We start from the raw sequence: 17,761 nt of genomic DNA on the forward strand, positions 1-17,761 counted from the left end.
ACACATTGTAAGGTTTTGGGGCAGACAGGGAATTTATAACATAAATAGGAAGACAAAGGATATTATATATATATTACACACAAATGGTTAGATTTTTCCAGTAAAGACATACCTGATGCCCCATTCAGGTTGGAAATCCGTAATATAATTAATTCCCTTACTTTCTCAGTCTTCCAACATGGTCAGGGGCCCATATTTTCTAATCCTGGTACTGAATCCATAGCTTGCATGGCTAATATGAAATCTAGATTCTGCAGGCCACACTGATTTCTGTGCTGCCATGCAGATTGCTCTTAATTAATTGCTAAATATCTATTTAAAGTGGGAATTTAATGTGTCTGCTTTCAAAGGCAAGGTGGCAGAGCTGTTCTAATTTATTTCTGTTTGTCAGGAAGCAGTTATTGGAATAGCACTCCTGTGATTAAAACATAGCTGTAAGGTGTTACCTAATGACTAAATGAATAAAAAAAATGATGCAGCCATTTAGGTTACTAAATAGACGCTACACTTCAGGTGTTGTATGTTTCCTAAAAGCTTGCAGCATTTTCATCTTAAGTCCATGTGCAGCTTTACATACTAGCTCTATAGTTCTAAAAGTTTGTAACTAAGTACACGCAATTCTGCAAAAAGAACTAGCAGCATGACTTATCTCATTAATTATTTCTGATGGATGCCATTTCAGTCTGCAACTAGGGTTGCCACCTGACCTGTTTTTTACCGGCCTGACCGGTAAAAATTATGGTTTATCCCAATGTTATTAATAGGGAAAAAAGATAAATATATAGGAAGTCCGGTATTTTTTTCCAGAAAAGGTGGTAACCCTATCTGCAGCACACAAGGGATTTAACCCCTACTCACTAGCAGCTATCACAATGGCAGTGTTAAGTAAAAATTTGCTTCCCACAGACCACAACTGGAAGCAGGGAGAGAGGCCCTCAGCCAGTCATTAACCAAAACCATTTACTGGCATATTCATTATTGTTGAGCTACAAATCTAAGCCTCTCTTATAAATAAATGACTGCTGTAGTTCAATGGATATATTTATACTAATGCATGGTATTTCTATACTGAGGCTATATATGCGTGGCTGTAAATTCTAAAGCCATAAAAAACTAATTCGGCTAATTCGGTGCACTGTAAAAATGGAAAAATAAATTCTAACCTAACAATTGTCTGATCAGTGGATTGATAATATTCTTATAAATATGTATATTAAATGGGCATTATCCAGTTCCCCACACATGTTTTTGTGTAGCATCCCCCAGTCTTTTAATATGGTTCCATTTTGCATGTGTTTACACAAGTGTGCATTCTGGTTAAAGGCTCACCCAAACCAGCATTTGGCCAGTCTTCCCATCAGCTGTCAGCTATACTTCCTACTTACACACTGGTGTTTGGTCAGTTTGGGGTTTGCTTGCAAAGTGTTTTAACACCTATCAGGAAAAAGATTCTGTAAGTAAAATGCTATTCAGTTGTTTACATGCAGCATTGTGTTCCTGTCTCTCGAAACTTTATGGACACATACAAAGCGAGACCTGAACCAAAAGTTGAACCCATTGTCTTAATGTTTAACTGTGCAAATTCCAGACAATGCTTGAGAAGATTTTATCAGTGAAAATAAACATAGAACTCATAGAAAGTACCATAACATGTTAAACAAGAAAGGGCCCATATTTACGAGCCAGGTAGCATAAAATTAATAGTAGGGAAGAAAGATAAAAATATAGGAAAGTTGGTGTGTTTGTCAATAAAAGGTGCCAACCCTGGTAGAATTATTAGGTAGGGTAGTATTGGCAGGCAGTTGCTGCCAAGGCCATCTGGGGAGTAATGATCTGCCATGCTTAGAAGCTAGATAGACATGACTAATGATGAGGTAGGGCCGATGCCAGTCCAGCTAATTAAAAGGAGCAATTTTTATACTTTATTTAAAATGGCTTGATGATGCCAATGTTATGTATATGTTTATGTATCTATTTTCAGGAAAGGTGGCAACCCTTGTAACCTTTTATCTTAGTCCTGCCCAATCTGCAGATTTTCAACTGTTCTTAAAGTGGCTCTAAAGGCCAAAAATTAACTGAAGTAAACTTACTCAGAGTGACCCTGAGCACTTTTGCAATTTACATTTGAAGGTCAGAATGTCTGCAAAAACCTGCATATGCTTTTTCTATGCACACCTTGTATTCAGTTTGCCCCTGGTTTTCTAACCCTCCGTTGAGCCATAAACTCTAAATTACATACATGCATACATAAGCACTACTCTATCATCCTAATTAAGTTTACATTATTTATTTGTTTTGGGTTTAAATTCCCTTTAAAGAAGCACTCCTAACATCCAATAACCGTCTTGCTGGAAGGGGCCATTGAATGGACAAAAATCAGCAAAGTCTGTTTTGCCCTGGTTCTTGCCATCAGGGTCAGAACTAGGGTTAGGCAGAAGAGTCATGTGCCTAGGGTGTAATGGTGGGGTGTGCTGGCCACATACAGTACCTCTTCTGCCAGTTTTAGGGCTTTTGTACCTCTCGAGGCAGCCAGCTGACGGAGCAGGGGGCTATTGCACTACTGCCATCAAACATGGGCAGGTGTTGGAGGGTTGTATCAAACACCAGTGCAATATGGCCCATAACTGTTGCCCACAACTGAGCGTCCTGGTGGAATAGAATACTTTTTGCAGAAGCTCACAGAAATTGCCAAGCCCTAGAATATGACTAAAATGTCCTCTACCATAACGGTGACGACCATTGTGTAGGACAGCATCGCTCCAGTTGCTTTTAAAAAACAAACTCTTATGGCAACATAGTAGTCTGCAAACTCTGCAACATGTCAAGTGGCAATTGACTTTTCATTAAGACTATTGACAACTATTACACTGTCATAATTTAATAAAGACATTAATGTAATTGAAGGTGTGTTGTTCTACAAGATAATGTTATTTGTTAGTGCAGGACACTAGCCTGAGGCACTACTAGGGATATGCAGAGAACATACTAGAAAGATTCCAGTCATTTAGGATGAAGTGCAGTTTCACTATACACAGCAGGGTACTAATCGTACTTCTGTGCTTACCTGTACAATATATGCTGCGGGTGGGGTAAAACTCAAAGTAGTTCTCACCCTGCCCCTACAGCAGGAAAGGACACGGAAGATAAATAACGGTTTTAGCTGCTACGAGAATTTTCAGGCTTTTATCACATTACCCTGTTTTAAAATTTTATGGGACATACATGCCCACTATTAGTCTTTTTCCGTAACCTTTTACTTAAAAGTAGCAATATGGCAATTACCTGAATAGTCTTGTTGTTTCAATCATGTTTTTTGATAGCACATAAATAACATAAATATTGTATTCCTCCCCCATCTAATATCAAAGGATCCACACCCCCCGAGTCCATATCCCTCACTGCATTATGCAAATAGCCATGCTGAAGCAGTGATCTGAGTGTCGATGAGTTTGAATCTCTATAGTTATCTAGTGATAAAATATGCCATGAAAAAACCCATAATTTGTTTTTGTTTTTTTTTGCTTCTAGTCTTCTTCTTTGTCAAGAAAGGATGAGAAAAATGAACCACTTAAACCTGCTTTTCCAGACTGCTTGTTTACTGAAGATCCTGTATCTGACCTGACCCCACTAGAGTCAACTCGTGTAGATGAGTGCGTACCAGTTATTCCTACCTTAGCTGCAAACATATGGATATGATAAATCGGCATTTAAGGGGTCAATCCTAAAAGTAATTTAAAGGGATTGTTCACCTTTAAATGTACAGCATGATATTCTGAGACAAATTGCAATTGTTTTTTATTTGTTATTATTTGTGGTTTTTGAGTTATTTAGCTTTTTATTTTTTTTTTTACCATTCTGCAGTTTCTGTAATCTTGTTGCTAGGGTCCAACTTACCCTAGCATTGGCTGGAATATGAATAGGAGAGGCCTGAATAGAAGGATAACTAATAATAAGTAGCAATAAAAACACATTTGTAGCCTTACAGAGCATTTGTTTTTAAGATGGGGTCACTGACCCCCAATTGAAAACTGGAAAGAGTCAGAAGACTAAATGCAAATAATTCAAATCAAAACTAATTTTGATTTTATTATTATTGAAATTCTGCCATTCTAGAAGGCAGTAAAGGTTAACTTAAAGGTGAACCACGCCTTTAATCATTATAGCAACTAGTATGTGTCAATGGGGGGGCACCATTCATGGATTTGTAAATGTCCTCTCTTTCTCACACATTTGTCATTGTTTCCATAGGAGCTTTCAGGCAGAATGGGCTGAGCCATTTGAGCTCCTCACTATCCCTGAAGACCAGTTTGAAGATTATGGGGAGGTGGTGAGTTCATGCAGCATAAGGAGCAGCAGCTGCAGGTATAATATAGGCACTGCCACTACCATCTATGCATTTGGGAAATTAAAGGATTTTATGTTGTCTCCTCCAGTTACTATTTTGTAACTCATTAGAGCTCATTTATATAACTGAAGTGCAGTGTACAAAGTGTCATTTTGGAAGCAATTTGCAATGTTTTTTACTCACAATGCAGTGTTTCTTCTCATAATTCCAGTGTCATTGCATCCGCTAGGGGGAATTGCGCTTGATTTAGTTGCATCTAATGAGTAAAAACCTGTACTTGCAGTTTTTCATAAATTAGACTTTACACTTTTTGACGTGTCATGCAGTGGGCACCCTGGAGGCCCCCATCTTTGAGGAAGTGGTAGCTCCAGGGTTCCCCTGTGTCAGTTGGAGCACTTGCGTGAGATTTATAAAAAATGATTCCCTGGTGGAGTCTTTTGTCAAAATGCGCAAGTAGCAGTTTTGGATGTTAGTACCCGTTAATGAATGGTATCATTTGCTCAATCATTGCTGCAATTTTAGAGAAACTGCAACTGTGGTTCCACTTAAAGGGATTGATCACTTTTGAGTTAACTTTTAGTATGATGTAGGGAGTGGTATTCTGATGCCGTTTGCAATGGTTTTCATTTTTTGAGTTATTTAGCTTTTTATTCAGCAGCTCTCCAATTTGTAGTTTCAACAATTTGGTTGCTAGGGTTCAAATTACCCTAGCAACCATTCATTGATTTGAAGAATAGAATAGAATAATAGAATAGAATAATATGAACAGGAGAGGTCCTGAATAGAAAGAGGAGCAATAAAAAGTAGCAATAACAATTAATTTGTGGCCTTACAGAGTATTTGTTTTTGGACTGGAAAGCGAAGTAGAAGGCAAGTAAATCAAAAACTATATAAAAAAAAAAACAGCAAATAATGAAGACCAAATGGCCATTCTATAACATACTAAAACTTAACTTAAAGGTGAACCACCCCTTTAATAACTTGGTCATAGCATCACTGCACAGGGCCGTTATTATTACAATTTTATGGGACTTTCAGATACAAAATTGTGCAGGATTAGCCATTTCATCTGCAAGTTCCTTTTGAATGAGAACAAGCATTGTGTTTTTACATGGCTATGTCCCTGGCCTTTTCTACTTTTTCTTCTTTCACCAAGGCAATAACATAAAAAGAGAGAAGAGCCCTCTAGTAAAGGTGGCCATAGGAGGCCAAGATCCGGCAACATTGCCAAACGAGCCGATCTTTCCCCGATATGCCATTAACAGGCATGGCTATATCGGGGGTGATCTGATTGTTCGGCCGCATGGCCGTGGGCTCCGGCGGGATCGGTCAGGTCAAAATCAAACCTGACAGATCGACCGATCTCCGCCAGACAAAAGATGTCAGCACTCTCCACACACGATCCGAAAATCGTACGAATCCTTGATTCGTACGATAGGATCTGTGTGTCTATGGCCACCTTTAGGAAGATTGATTTCTTTTAAACACTTACTTCACTTTAGTGTTCCCTAAAAATAAACGTATTTAGAGTTAGGATTACCCTACTTTCCTATGAATCATCTGTACAGTCCCTTTGAACATTGTGAGTGTGTAAGAAAGTGGTTGCTGCATAATGCCACAGTGTTTTGTTCAGTTGGCTCGTACAAATAACTATGCTCTTAAGATGAAAGAAGTGTGATTTTAACTGCACACCTGGCACAACAGATATCTCCCTTGATCTTTGTCTTTGACTGTTGTTGTTTGATCTCCGTTAAGTCATTTTGCGTCTCGTTTTTCCCAGAGTACATGACAGCTGTGCCTGTGACCTTTCCAGCATGGACCCAGAGGTGTCTTCAAACAGTGAATCTGTAGAAAAGGTAACCATATGTTTCTTTTTAAATGATTATGGAATGTGTCAGTGTTTATTGTTTCACATAATGCTATGGCAATGTTTTCATTAGTTCTTTATTTAAATGTATGGGAGTTTCAAATTAGGCCGTTTTTAAAATTTTCTTTGGTGATATAATGTAATGAAAACTTGAGGAACTTCTGGGATTTATTCAAAGGTCTTCTAAAAACTTTTAGTTTTGCCTTTGAGCAGAAGAGGGTGCACAACTCGCATCATCATCTTGAATCTATGTGTGACTAGTGTCTGACCCATTTTAAGATGGCCATACATGCACATATTTGGTTAGTCAGTTTGGATGATATCCGCAGCATACCCAGACCGCACTGTGCTCTCTTGCATAAAAATCTTGAGAGGGAACCAGCGCGCAACCCCTCTCTCTCTCCACTGCCCGCACGCACACCCTCCCTTTCTCCACTGCCCACCCTCCCTCTCGCCACTGTCCACTCTCCCCCTCCGATGTCCGCTTGCCCACCCACACTCTCTCTGCTGCCCGCTCGCCCACCCTCCCTCTCTACGCTACCCTCCCTCTCTACGCTACCCTCCCTTTCTCCGCTGCCTGCGTGCCCACCCTCCCTCTCTCCGCTGCTGGTCACTCACCCTCCCTCCGCTGCCCACTCGTTCACATGCCCTTTCTCTCACTGCAGCTGAGGAGGGGAAGCAGACCCCGCAGACTGGGCACCATTGTTCCCTTGGCTGCGACTGTAGGGTCTGCTTCCTCTATAATATACGCCATATCATCATAATGCCTGACCATCTGGACATCTATGCTAGGTCAGGGTAATTCTGTTGACCATCTTGTGATCCTTTCGAATTGTGCGATGTTTGTAAATTTCATCTGTATGTACCTGTAGATGAAAAAGTAAAGGTGAGTCATTGCTCCAATTTACTTTCTTCAGATCAGATTTAAATAATAGGAAAGTACATGTGTATGACAATTCATACAGTATCTGTCCCTTTTCGGCATGTGGGGCAATCGATCAGATACCAGACTATATTGTTCAATGTATTATGCATGACCTTAAAACCTCTAACACCAGGCCAACTTTTCTGACATTATCGGCTGCCACCTGTTCTAGCGAAGAGCACCCTAATCCTCTCTACACTTTGCTCCATGTAGTAGGAACACTGTAGGGGCTTTTCAGACCAGTATGTTCCAAATACACATACATCAAACTCTGTGTCTTGTTATTATTGGTTACTAGTTTCTTGCAACTTTTGTTTTGGCAGCCAAGCTTCTTGTATCTTCCTAGCAAACTGCCTAATGTTAATGTTAATGTTTGAAGATGCAAACAACTAGCAAGGTGTGCCTTATCCTTATGAGTTCTACAGGCTGTAGTTCTTTTGATCTGTTGCAAATATTCATCACACAAAGAGGCCACTACTAAAAAAAAAAAGGACACATGCTAAATGACAAGTTTTCAGCACAGCTCTAGTATAGTCTACTGCAAGTGATTTGATCCTCTTGTCTTATTCCCATTAGCTGAGCTTTTTGGAAGATCGGATATTGGAATTGGAAGGGGAGAACTTTCAGAGAGAAGAGAAAGAACAGAAACTGCACCAGATCAACAAGGACCTGACAAAAAAGTAAGAGGGGTGGTAGACTACAGTTTCAGGTGGTGTTTTAGTATAAATTATAAAAACCAAATAACTAGGGATTGTGTGTGCGCGTGTGTATATATGTGTGTATAGATAGATAGATAGATAGATAGATAGATAGCCAGCAAAGGATATACTCCCCTTTCAGCTGCAAATCATTTTGAATGAATTGTGAGAAATGTTACTCCACTGGCTTTAATTGACTAAACATATGTCAGGGGTCTAATGCTATAATAGACAAGAATAGCAGCACAATGAAAAAACAAATGCACTTATGATTTGTGTATGCGAGTTATTATATTGATTTTCTCAATTCAAAGGATATACTCTCTGGAAGAGCAGATCCAGGAACAGAAGCTGCAACTGGAGGAAGAGAAAAGGGAAATTCTTTCTCAGAGAGAGTCCTGTTTCCTTAAGGCAGAGAGGAAGTGGCGTCTAGAAATGGAAAAGTTAAATGCACGGTATGTCTTTGCCTTAGTTGTTGTATATGGGGGTTTAGGCCTCATTTGCAGCTTGAATTGGAACTTCCATTTCGTATTTTTTTTTTTCAATTAATTACCTTTGCTTTGATTGATCTATCCTTTTTGTCAATCATTATGTTTTGCAGTCCAGACATATGCAAGAAGGGTTGAATTTAGAATCAATATAGACTGCTGCAAGAGTAGGGGAAAACCTAAGCAACTCTCACTGCTTGTGTTCATAGAACTCTCATCAATTTTTCATTTTTCTCTTCACAGAATAAAAGTGTTACAGGATGATAATGGCCAGTTGTCTCAGTCTGTCACAGCTCTCAATGCCCAGAACAGAGTCCTGGAAAAGGTAAGTTTATCATTGCATTCTGTAGGGATGTACTGAATTCAGGATTCTGCCTTTTTCAGCAGGTTTAGTCCCTGGCTGAACGGAATCTTAATTTGCATATGCAAATTAGGAGTGGGAAGGGAAATCGCATAAATTTTTGTCACAAAATAGAAGAGTAAAAAATATTTTTTTCGGGCTTTTACCCTTCCCATCCCTAATTTGCATATGCAAATTAGGATTCAGTTCAGTATTAAGCTGAATCTTTCATGAAGGATCTGGCGATTCGGGCGAATCCAAAGTTGTGGATTCGGTGCATCCCTAGCATACTGGGTAATGTGCTATTACACAGAGATAATGGTTTCACCTCTCATTTAGTGGGGTCCTGTAGTAGAGCAATTTAGACAGGAAAAGGGGGACAGTTAGCAAGTATAATGTGCAACATGATGACCACTTTTTTTTTATAAGTGCTATGACTTGTAGCATAACCGCTTAACAGCCATAGGTTGGATAGTGTTTATAAATAATGAAGCCATGCAAAGTCTGTTTTGCCCTGGGCCCAATTACAACTAAAAACAGTGTTTGCAAATACAAAATATAATGGCCCAAGCTTAATTAATGATAGTGTGAATAAAACATGGGAAATAATGCAGTATATATCACAAATTAACTTAGACGTGACTGTTCACTGGTTGACCACTAGATGGCATCAAAGGCCACATTTATTTTGCATAATGGCCAAAGTGTGTTTTCAATTGTAATAAAAAATGTGAGGCCGTATACCTCCTTGTTTATCACAGGTTCCATGAATAGGGCTTGAGCTGAACTTACATTTTGTCCATTCAAGAAAAATCTATAGTGTTTTACGTTTTTTTTGTAGCTAAACAGGTCAAACAGGAAACTAAAGCTACTCAATGTTTGATCTTTGTAAGGTAGATAATTATGTTACCAGTGCACAAATAATCCCTGCATAATGAACTCCTGGTAACAAAACAGTCACAAGAAAGGGTGAATGTAAGGGTGGGGGGGAGTTAAATACTGGAAATGTAATCTATCTTGCAAGCATAGATCTTGCAATTAAAACAATAGGCAGAAAATATATTCAACACAAGCTCTATTAATTGAATCCATGTTAAACAAGGGGTAAACAAAAACTCTAGCTGTCCCAGATAATGGGGAATTATAATGATCAAAACTCTCATTCCAAACATAATATATGTGTAATTATCTGTATTTCTACAGAAAGTCCAGAGCTTGGTGAGTGAAGTCCTTGAAACGGCCGAGAGTCTGGAGACGGAGCGGGAGAGGAGCAGGATGTGGGAAGAGGCCCTGACTCAGCAAAGAGAAGCTTGGCAACGTGAAAGGCAGGAGGCAGCACAGGTGGGTAAATATTAATGTGATTGGGTGGTTAATACTCACTACCCATTACATTGTGCTGACTTAAGATAGCAGCGCCGGCACAACGCTTCAACAGGGATATCTGCTATCGAAACTAATGAACAAATATTGAATATTTACTGTCACCAGTTGAGCCCCTTAAAGGGGTTTCTCACTTTCAAACAACTAGTTGTTTTCCGAAAGATAACCAGTAGTGATGTACGGGCTGGTCTATAAAAGGAACCCAGAAGTCGGGCGCGGGTGGTGGGAGGTCGGGTGGCATGCAGATCGGTGAAATCCTGACCCGCACATCACTAATCGCCAGAAATGACTTTCTATTTTCTATGTGTCACCATTTTTCTAATAGGTGTAAAGTGTCTTTTCACCTTCTGAAGCAGCTCTGGGGGGTCGCCGACCCCCTAAACTGTTCTAAATTGATACATTTCTTATCTTTGTCCCTACTGAGCAGAATCTCTGGGTTTCATTACAGGCAGCTGTTAGAATTGATACAATAGTTGCTAATATTTCAGAGATGCTGCTGAGCAATGTATCAACTAAATGTTGCAAAATTGTAACAGTTTAGAGTCTGCACCTGAATTACTGAGCTGCCAGACTCAAACACCACAAGCATTCAACTTTAAACTTAGATTTTGGAAAAACAGTAAAAAATAAATAATGGAAAGTAATTGAAAAAAGTCTTTATTTCTGGGGAACAATCTGAAAACAACTGAACTGAAAAAAGTGTTTGGAAGGAGAACAACCCCTTTAAAGGATCAGTAACACCAAAAAATTAAAGTGTTTTAACATGAAAATATGTCTTGTTTCACTGCATTGTTAAACTGGTGGGTTTACTTCAGCAACAGTACTATAGTTTATATAAACAAGTGGTTGTGTAGCCATCGGGGCAGCTATTCAAAGCTGACAAAGAGAAAAAAGGCACAGGATACTCGGCAGATACCAGACTCTGTAGTATACAATGGGATACCACATAGGGTATCTGTTATCTGCTGTGTATCCTGTGCTTGAATTGCTACACTGCAGCAAATATAGAGTAGTTTTATCTTTTAAGCTTTTGATGCACTTTATTTTCATGTATGCATTTTATAGTACATGTGCACTTTATTATGATGAATTTGATGTTAGGGGTTTGATAAAAAATAGTGCACTTTATTTGGGTTTCAAGTATAAAATTAAGTTATACTATATATAAGGTTTAAAATTGCTTTGAAGGGTTCTTAATTGTTCCATAACAAATCAGTTTTGATGTTTTGACAGAGCTGTAGGCCGGTCATAGTAAAAATAATCCTGATATATGGATAGATTAAATCATGTGAAGTAGAGAACCCTGGAATATGGGTTAAGAAAACCATGCAGGGTATAAAAGAGATATGACCGGATACAGCCACACCTCCTCTGACGAAGCACACAATGGTGCGAAATGCGTCAGGAGGGAGTGGCTGACATGAGGTATGCAGACAGGGAGACCAGGAGCACACTGCCTTGTGATATGTTTTAACATAATATTATGCAATGTTTTTGATGATGTTTGCTGTGATTATTTTGCACTAATAAATGCTTGAACTGAGCCACCTAGCATATTATTTATTTATCAAAACTAATGGCATTATCTATAACACATTAAGCATGATCACTGAGAATCCCTTATATACAGTATTGCCCTAGTTAGGTCAAGGGCAGATGGAATATTGGCTCCACTGCTCTCAGCCTGCACATTTTTTTTTTTTCAGGCTGAGCGAAGAGGAACGCTCAGTATCCCATCGCCATTCATTTGAACCATTTGAATTTGCGTGCAGTCACACACAGCAGAGCATGTGGAGGTCAGCCTGACATTGCCTGCTTTTGAGTATTTGGCCCAACATGGGGCATGGAGCGGATCCGCTTCTCTCAGCCTGAAAAAATACACAGACTGAGCGCAGCAGCGCCAACACTCCTTCTATTGCCTGTCCTTAAAGTTGCCACATGTGTTTAAATTCTGCTGTTTTCCACTTTATTGCAACAGCAATAAAAACGCCCTGTGCTCCACACTTCCAAAGGTCATATTCTAAAGTAAAGTTGCATGTACGCCAATGAGTAAATATTTTTATAGCCGATTTTGTTTGTCTCTTCAAAACATGATTGACTTTACTTTTCATGACTTTCAAATCTTCAACCTTGCAGCTGGTTGAAGATCTGCGATGTGAGCTTAGCAGGTTCCAGAGCACAGACTGCGAGCTGCAATGCTGTGATGATACGGGAAGTACCCACAGCCTCTGGGAAGAGTGTGAAATGGAGAAGCAGAGACTGGCAGATGTAAGTCTGGGAAATGCTGTTTAACTAAGAAAAGCCACACAAAAAACATTAGGTTAAGTAAAAGGAGTGCTCACCTTTAAATCAATTTTAAGTATGATGTAGAGCAGGGATCCCCAACCTTTTGAACCCATGAGCAACATTCAGAAGTAAAAGGAGTTGGAGAGCAACACTACCATGAAAATGTTCTTGGGGTGCCAAATAAGGGCTGTGATTGGCCATTTGGTAGCCCCTATGTGGATTGCCAACCTACATTGAGGCTCTGTTTGGCAGTCTACTTAGATTTTATGCAACCAAAACTTGCCTCCAAGCCTGGAATTCAAAAATAAGCTCCTGCTTTGAGGCCACTGGGAGCAACATCCAAGTGGTTGGAGAGCAACATGTTGCTCATGAGCTACTGGTTGGGGACCACTGATGTAGAGAATGCTATTCTGATTGGTTTTCATTTTCTATTATTTGTCTTTTTTTATTCAGCAACACTCCAGTTTCAGAAATCTGCAAGCTGAAGAAGGCTTGAATAGAAAGATGAATAATAAAAGGGAGCAGTAACAAAAAATATTTAGGCTTACAGAGCATTTGTTTTTTAGATGGGGTCAGTGAACTTTGGAAACAGTCAGATGATGAAGGCAAATAATTAAAATAAAAAAAAACTATACAAAAGAAAAAATGAAGACCAACTGAAAAAATTACATTTATCCAAATTAGCCATCCTATAACATACTAGAAATTAACGTAAAAGTAAACCACCACCAAACATGATTGCTTCCCAGTTATTTTTCTTTAAGCAAGTGAGACAATTTGATAAGAATTGTAGCACCCACAAAGTAAGCAATATGGTATCTCACCCTCATACAGGTAAGATCCGTTTTGTCAACATATGTGACACAATGCATCTTCCACTAATTTTCTTAAACACATATGTTGACAAAACTGCTCTTATCTTAATATTTGCACTTCTCTGTATGAGGATGAGTTACCATATTGCTTACTTTGTGGGGCGCTCCGCCAGGCGGCAGCTCCCTCCTGGTTGCCAGGGGCGGCAAAAATGCAGCTCCTGGTAACTAAGAGCCGAATTTCCAGCTCTTCTAGTGCAGAGAGCGCAATTGAGCTCTCTGCACTAGCGACGTGGACCCCCCGACCCCCGTCCAGAGCTGAAGGTGAGTGACATGGGGGGCGGCAAAAACTAAGGCTGCCTCGGGCGGCATATTGGGCAGGATCGCCCCTGGATGCACTATTTTTAAGCAAGGTTTATTTTTCTCATAAAAGTAGAGAATAGATGTGGTCTCTGTTGGTTGCAACATTGTGAAGTTTACAATTATTTGGCTGTAGATAAAGACATTATATACAAGTGATGGAAATTACAATCACTGTCTGACCCTGGAATTGCGACATGGCACCTAGCAACTGTATCTCAGATGCAAACTGTTTTGTTTGAGTCTGATTTCCTCACTCCGTATCAGAATATTTGCACTCCACCCAGTTGTGTCATTATGAGTGACTAAACCTTGTTAAAACAGCACATATAGTCTTTCCACCCAAATCTGGCCCTTCTCCTAACTACATGATTAGTTATTAACCATGTTTATTGGGCTTGATGTCTGGGGTAATCTTTGACCTTTCCTATGCTTCTCAATAGTGCCAATTATAAAACCTGTCACTTTTTTTCTTTGTAATGTTGCAAAGATCAGTCCTTTTTTTTTATCAAGCAACTGTTAAATACTCATACATGTCCTTTTCCTATGCAATTAATCTACTGCAACCTATTACCAACAACAGTCTCAGATAGGAGCAGTGGGAAACTGGGGAAACCCCCAGTGGGACACTGGACTTAATGGGCCAACCCTGATCCGTTCTCCCACCAAGACCTCCCCGTTGTCCAGGATAGGAACCAGCGCTATGAGGTTGGGAGCCAGGAGGAGGGTGCTTCAGTTTGCTGAAAGGGTCCTGACAGTCCAACTCCTGAGTGGACCTTGACGCATCAGTCAGACCCTGACAAACAAACCTCCCAAACTCACCCTGCTCTCCCCTGCAGTCAGTGCTACTAGAATCCTCCTGCCCTCTCCTAAGAGGAAACCTGTTAAATTCCTGTTAAAATCTTTATCATGGCTGCCAGTAGCATACAACTGCATACAGAATGCTTTTTGATGACCTTCACTCTTCTGCTCCTCACTACATTTCTTACCTTCAACTCCTCACATACTACATTTTGCAGCACTAGAACAATATCTGGTTCAATCTTGGCATTTAAAGGGATACTGTCATGGAGAAAAAATTTTTTTCAAAATGAATCAGTTAATAGTGCTGCTCCAGCAGAATTCTGCACAGAAATCCATTTCTCAAAAGAGCAAACCAATTGTTTTATATTCAATTTTGAAATCTGACATGGGGCTAGACATATTGTCAATTTCCCAGCTGCCCCTGGTCATGTGACTTGTGCTCTGATAAACTTCAATCACTCTTTACTGCTGTACTGCAAGTTGGAGTGATATCACCCCCTCCCTTCCCCCCCCCCCCAGCAGCCAAACAACAGAACAATGGGAAGGTAACCAGATAGCAGCTCCCTAACACAAGATAACAGCTGCCTGGTAGATCTAAGAACAACACTCAATAGTAAAAACCCATGTCTCACTGAGACACATTCAGTTACATTGAGAAGGAAAAACAGCAGCCTGCCAGAAAGCATTTCTCTCCTAAAGTGCAGGCACAAGTCACATGGGGCAGCTGGGAAATTGACAAAATGTCTAGCCCCATGTCAGATTTCAAAATTGAATATAAAAAAATCTGTTCGCTCTTTTGAGAAATGGATTTCAGTGCAGAAATCTGCTGGAGTAGCACTATTAACTGACGTGTTTTGAAAAAAACATGTTTACTGATAACCGGATCCCTTTAAGGTCTAACCCAATTCCTGTGCCTAGCAGCACTTTTTTTCGTCCTACCTCTGCCTGTATTTTAAGTGATTTCAAATAGGAAATATAAAAATACAGCCAAGTGAGCTGTACTTCTGCTGCCAGTATGTAGAGCACTTTTGGGACCTTGATTACAGTCAGTCGCTTCCAATAATACTTAAAGCAAGACAGAGAGCTGGTACAGTGCCTTTCCAAAGTGCTTCACCTCCACTATAATGTTAGGTGTCTAGCTAAATATTTGAATGGTTTTATCAAGAGTGGGTTATTGCTTTAAATGCTTAATATAACGTTATAAGAACACTAGAAAAATTTGACTTGTATATCTCCACAGGAGAATCAAAGTCTACGGGAAATGAATGAAGATCTGCAGGATGCTCTGCTTGTACAAAATGGGTCCCTCTGCTTCTCACACAGAACCCATGGAGAGGACTCTCATTCCAAGCCAAGTTCTCCTGTCCACACCATTGCCGAAGAGATTGATGTGTGTACAAAACAGCAGGTAAAGCATCAAACATCAAAATTCATCCACAAAACACCTTAATATTAAAAATATAGTTTGGAGTCTTTATGCATATTTAGTCCTATAACAAACAGAAGCCAGGGGTAACCTGTAAAAATGGTCCTAATAATACACAAGATGCATATCCTGTAAAATATTGTTCTCCCTGTGGTATGAGGGTATTTGAAGTCGGTTCCATGACCTGTAAAAAGGCTTTTGAGTTTCAGCCTTGTGCCATTATGTGTTCTTAGAACTCCTTGTTGACATAATATTCTTATACATTTCAAAAGATAGTATATTCCCTATATGGATGATGCTTGATGATATCGGTTATCTCACGACTCACTGAAGCATGTAAGGATAAAAGGTCACCTGGGAGTTGCATGACCTGTAAGCAATCTACAAATAGTAAAGTTCAGAATCTGCTCCTGGATTTACTGACCTGCCAGACTGAAACACCAGAAACAGGGGCAATAAAATTTAAACTTCGATTTTGGAAAAACTGCAGAAAATAAAACATGAAAAGCTATTGGGGGAAAAAAAGGTCTCTCTTTCTAGTGAAACAACTGAATGGATAGGGGCACATTTACTATGGGTCGAATATCGAGGGTTAATTAACCCTCGATATTCGACCATCGAAGTAAAATCCTTCGACTTCGAATATCGAAAAATCGTTCGATCAAACGATTAAATCCTTCTAATCGAACAATTCGAAGGATTTTAATCCATCAATAGCTTCTGCAACTCTTTATTTAGAATGACTGTATTGCATATTATCTGACTGCAATCAATGGTGTCTGTGATATGAAGTTATTTAACCCTATTAAATAAGCATCATTTTCATCACAGAATACTGCTTGATGCTGAGTGAATAAATCTGCAAAGTAAATCATTGTAAAAAGAAAACAAAAAAACCTGGAAGTAACATTTCCATTAAATACTGACAAACTGTATTTTTGGCCTAATTCGTTTTCCTCTCTTTCCCCTCAGATTTCAGCCCTTAATGAGCAGAAAGAGATCAATCGACGCCTGCGCCAGTATCTAGATCGTGTAATCCTTACTGTTTTAGAAAAAGACCCCGCTCTTCTTGAAATCAAGCCATCTCTATGAGCCATTGATTGAGTGTTGGGAAGATTATAGTTGGGTAGTAAATACATGTTTTGTTTTTTTTTAAATTCACTGAGGGACATAGGCCTAATAATGTATTACCAATATGAGCTGGTCTCATCCTTTAATTGCTCACTACTCACACTGTGTAAACCTGTGCTGATGAATTATTTGAAAAGGCTGCAATTTAATGTCTGCCAGTAAAAAAATTGTATTTATTTTTTAATTATTGGTGTCTTTTTGTAAGTCACTGTTTCACACAATCCTAAAGTCCCAATTTAATACATAGCCACTTTTTTTTTTTACTTTCGCCCGAAAATGTACACTCTGCATAGAGGTGAGGAGAGGCTTTGTCTCTGTAGAAGACTTTAAATGTATGTGTCTGTAAGTGATGCCAAGGATATTCTGTGAATATGCTACTCAGGGAAGTCATTGATATTAAATATATATTGAATGTGCAGTTGTGTTTTTATGTTGATTCTTTATAACTAAGTATTCCTATTTGGAATAGGCAAATAAATTACTATGGGAAAAACACCCTAAGCTGCCCCCTTCCAAACCAGGGGGGCCTGCTCTGTCCCCTCTATTTATAGACCCTCGCCCGCCTTGCTATGATGTCATGAAAAGGGGCAGGGCAGGCGCGTGTCTATAAATTCAGGGAACAAAAGCTTGCAGTGTGAGTTTGCGGGCTGGGAGAGTGGAAGGGAGTGCTCGACTTTTTTTCGGTAGCCGGCCCTAATCCGCCCATGGGTTTTGGGCCAGCCCGCACATCACTACTGCCCAGAGCCTTTTCAGATCTAGAACAAAGATGTGATTCCCTGCACTGGGTCATAACTACATGTCTGGGGGTTTAAACCATGTGGTCTGCTTCCTTTATAACCATCGAGATCCCCCATCCCATGTTGCTCTCCTACCTGAAAGCGAGTGTGGACAGGGGGCAA

At 39.7% G+C, this 17,761-nt stretch overlaps 2 protein-coding genes across 3 annotated transcripts in view; one reads left to right on the top strand and one right to left on the bottom strand.

Moving 5' to 3' along the window:
* Positions 1–379, bottom strand: part of foxred2.L (FAD-dependent oxidoreductase domain containing 2 L homeolog) — a 19,478-nt gene extending 19,099 nt beyond the window's left edge. Inside the window, exon 1 of the mRNA XM_018258757.2 lies at positions 113–379. Within this exon, the coding sequence (XP_018114246.1) occupies positions 113–124 (12 nt within the window). The 5' untranslated portion in view covers positions 125–379. The remainder of the gene's footprint in view (positions 1–112) is intronic.
* The window catches only part of rab11fip4l.L (RAB11 family interacting protein 4 (class II) like L homeolog), a 17,561-nt gene extending 281 nt beyond the window's left edge, over positions 1–17,280 (top strand). Inside the window, exons 2-11 of one of the 2 annotated variants that reach the window (XM_018256951.2) lie at positions 3,529–3,650; positions 4,249–4,362; positions 6,126–6,201; positions 7,714–7,817; positions 8,150–8,290; positions 8,567–8,648; positions 9,867–10,004; positions 12,180–12,311; positions 15,546–15,713; positions 16,704–17,280. In XM_018256951.2, coding sequence (XP_018112440.1) covers positions 3,529–3,650; positions 4,249–4,362; positions 6,126–6,201; positions 7,714–7,817; positions 8,150–8,290; positions 8,567–8,648; positions 9,867–10,004; positions 12,180–12,311; positions 15,546–15,713; positions 16,704–16,823 — 1,197 coding nt within the window. In that variant the 3' untranslated portion in view covers positions 16,824–17,280. 2 annotated transcript variants of the gene reach the window in all.
* Positions 17,281–17,761: the final 481 nt, after the last annotated feature.

The sequence above is a fragment of the Xenopus laevis genome, chromosome 4L (assembly GCF_017654675.1).
Source record: "Xenopus laevis strain J_2021 chromosome 4L, Xenopus_laevis_v10.1, whole genome shotgun sequence".
Classification (NCBI taxonomy): domain Eukaryota; kingdom Metazoa; phylum Chordata; class Amphibia; order Anura; family Pipidae; genus Xenopus; species Xenopus laevis.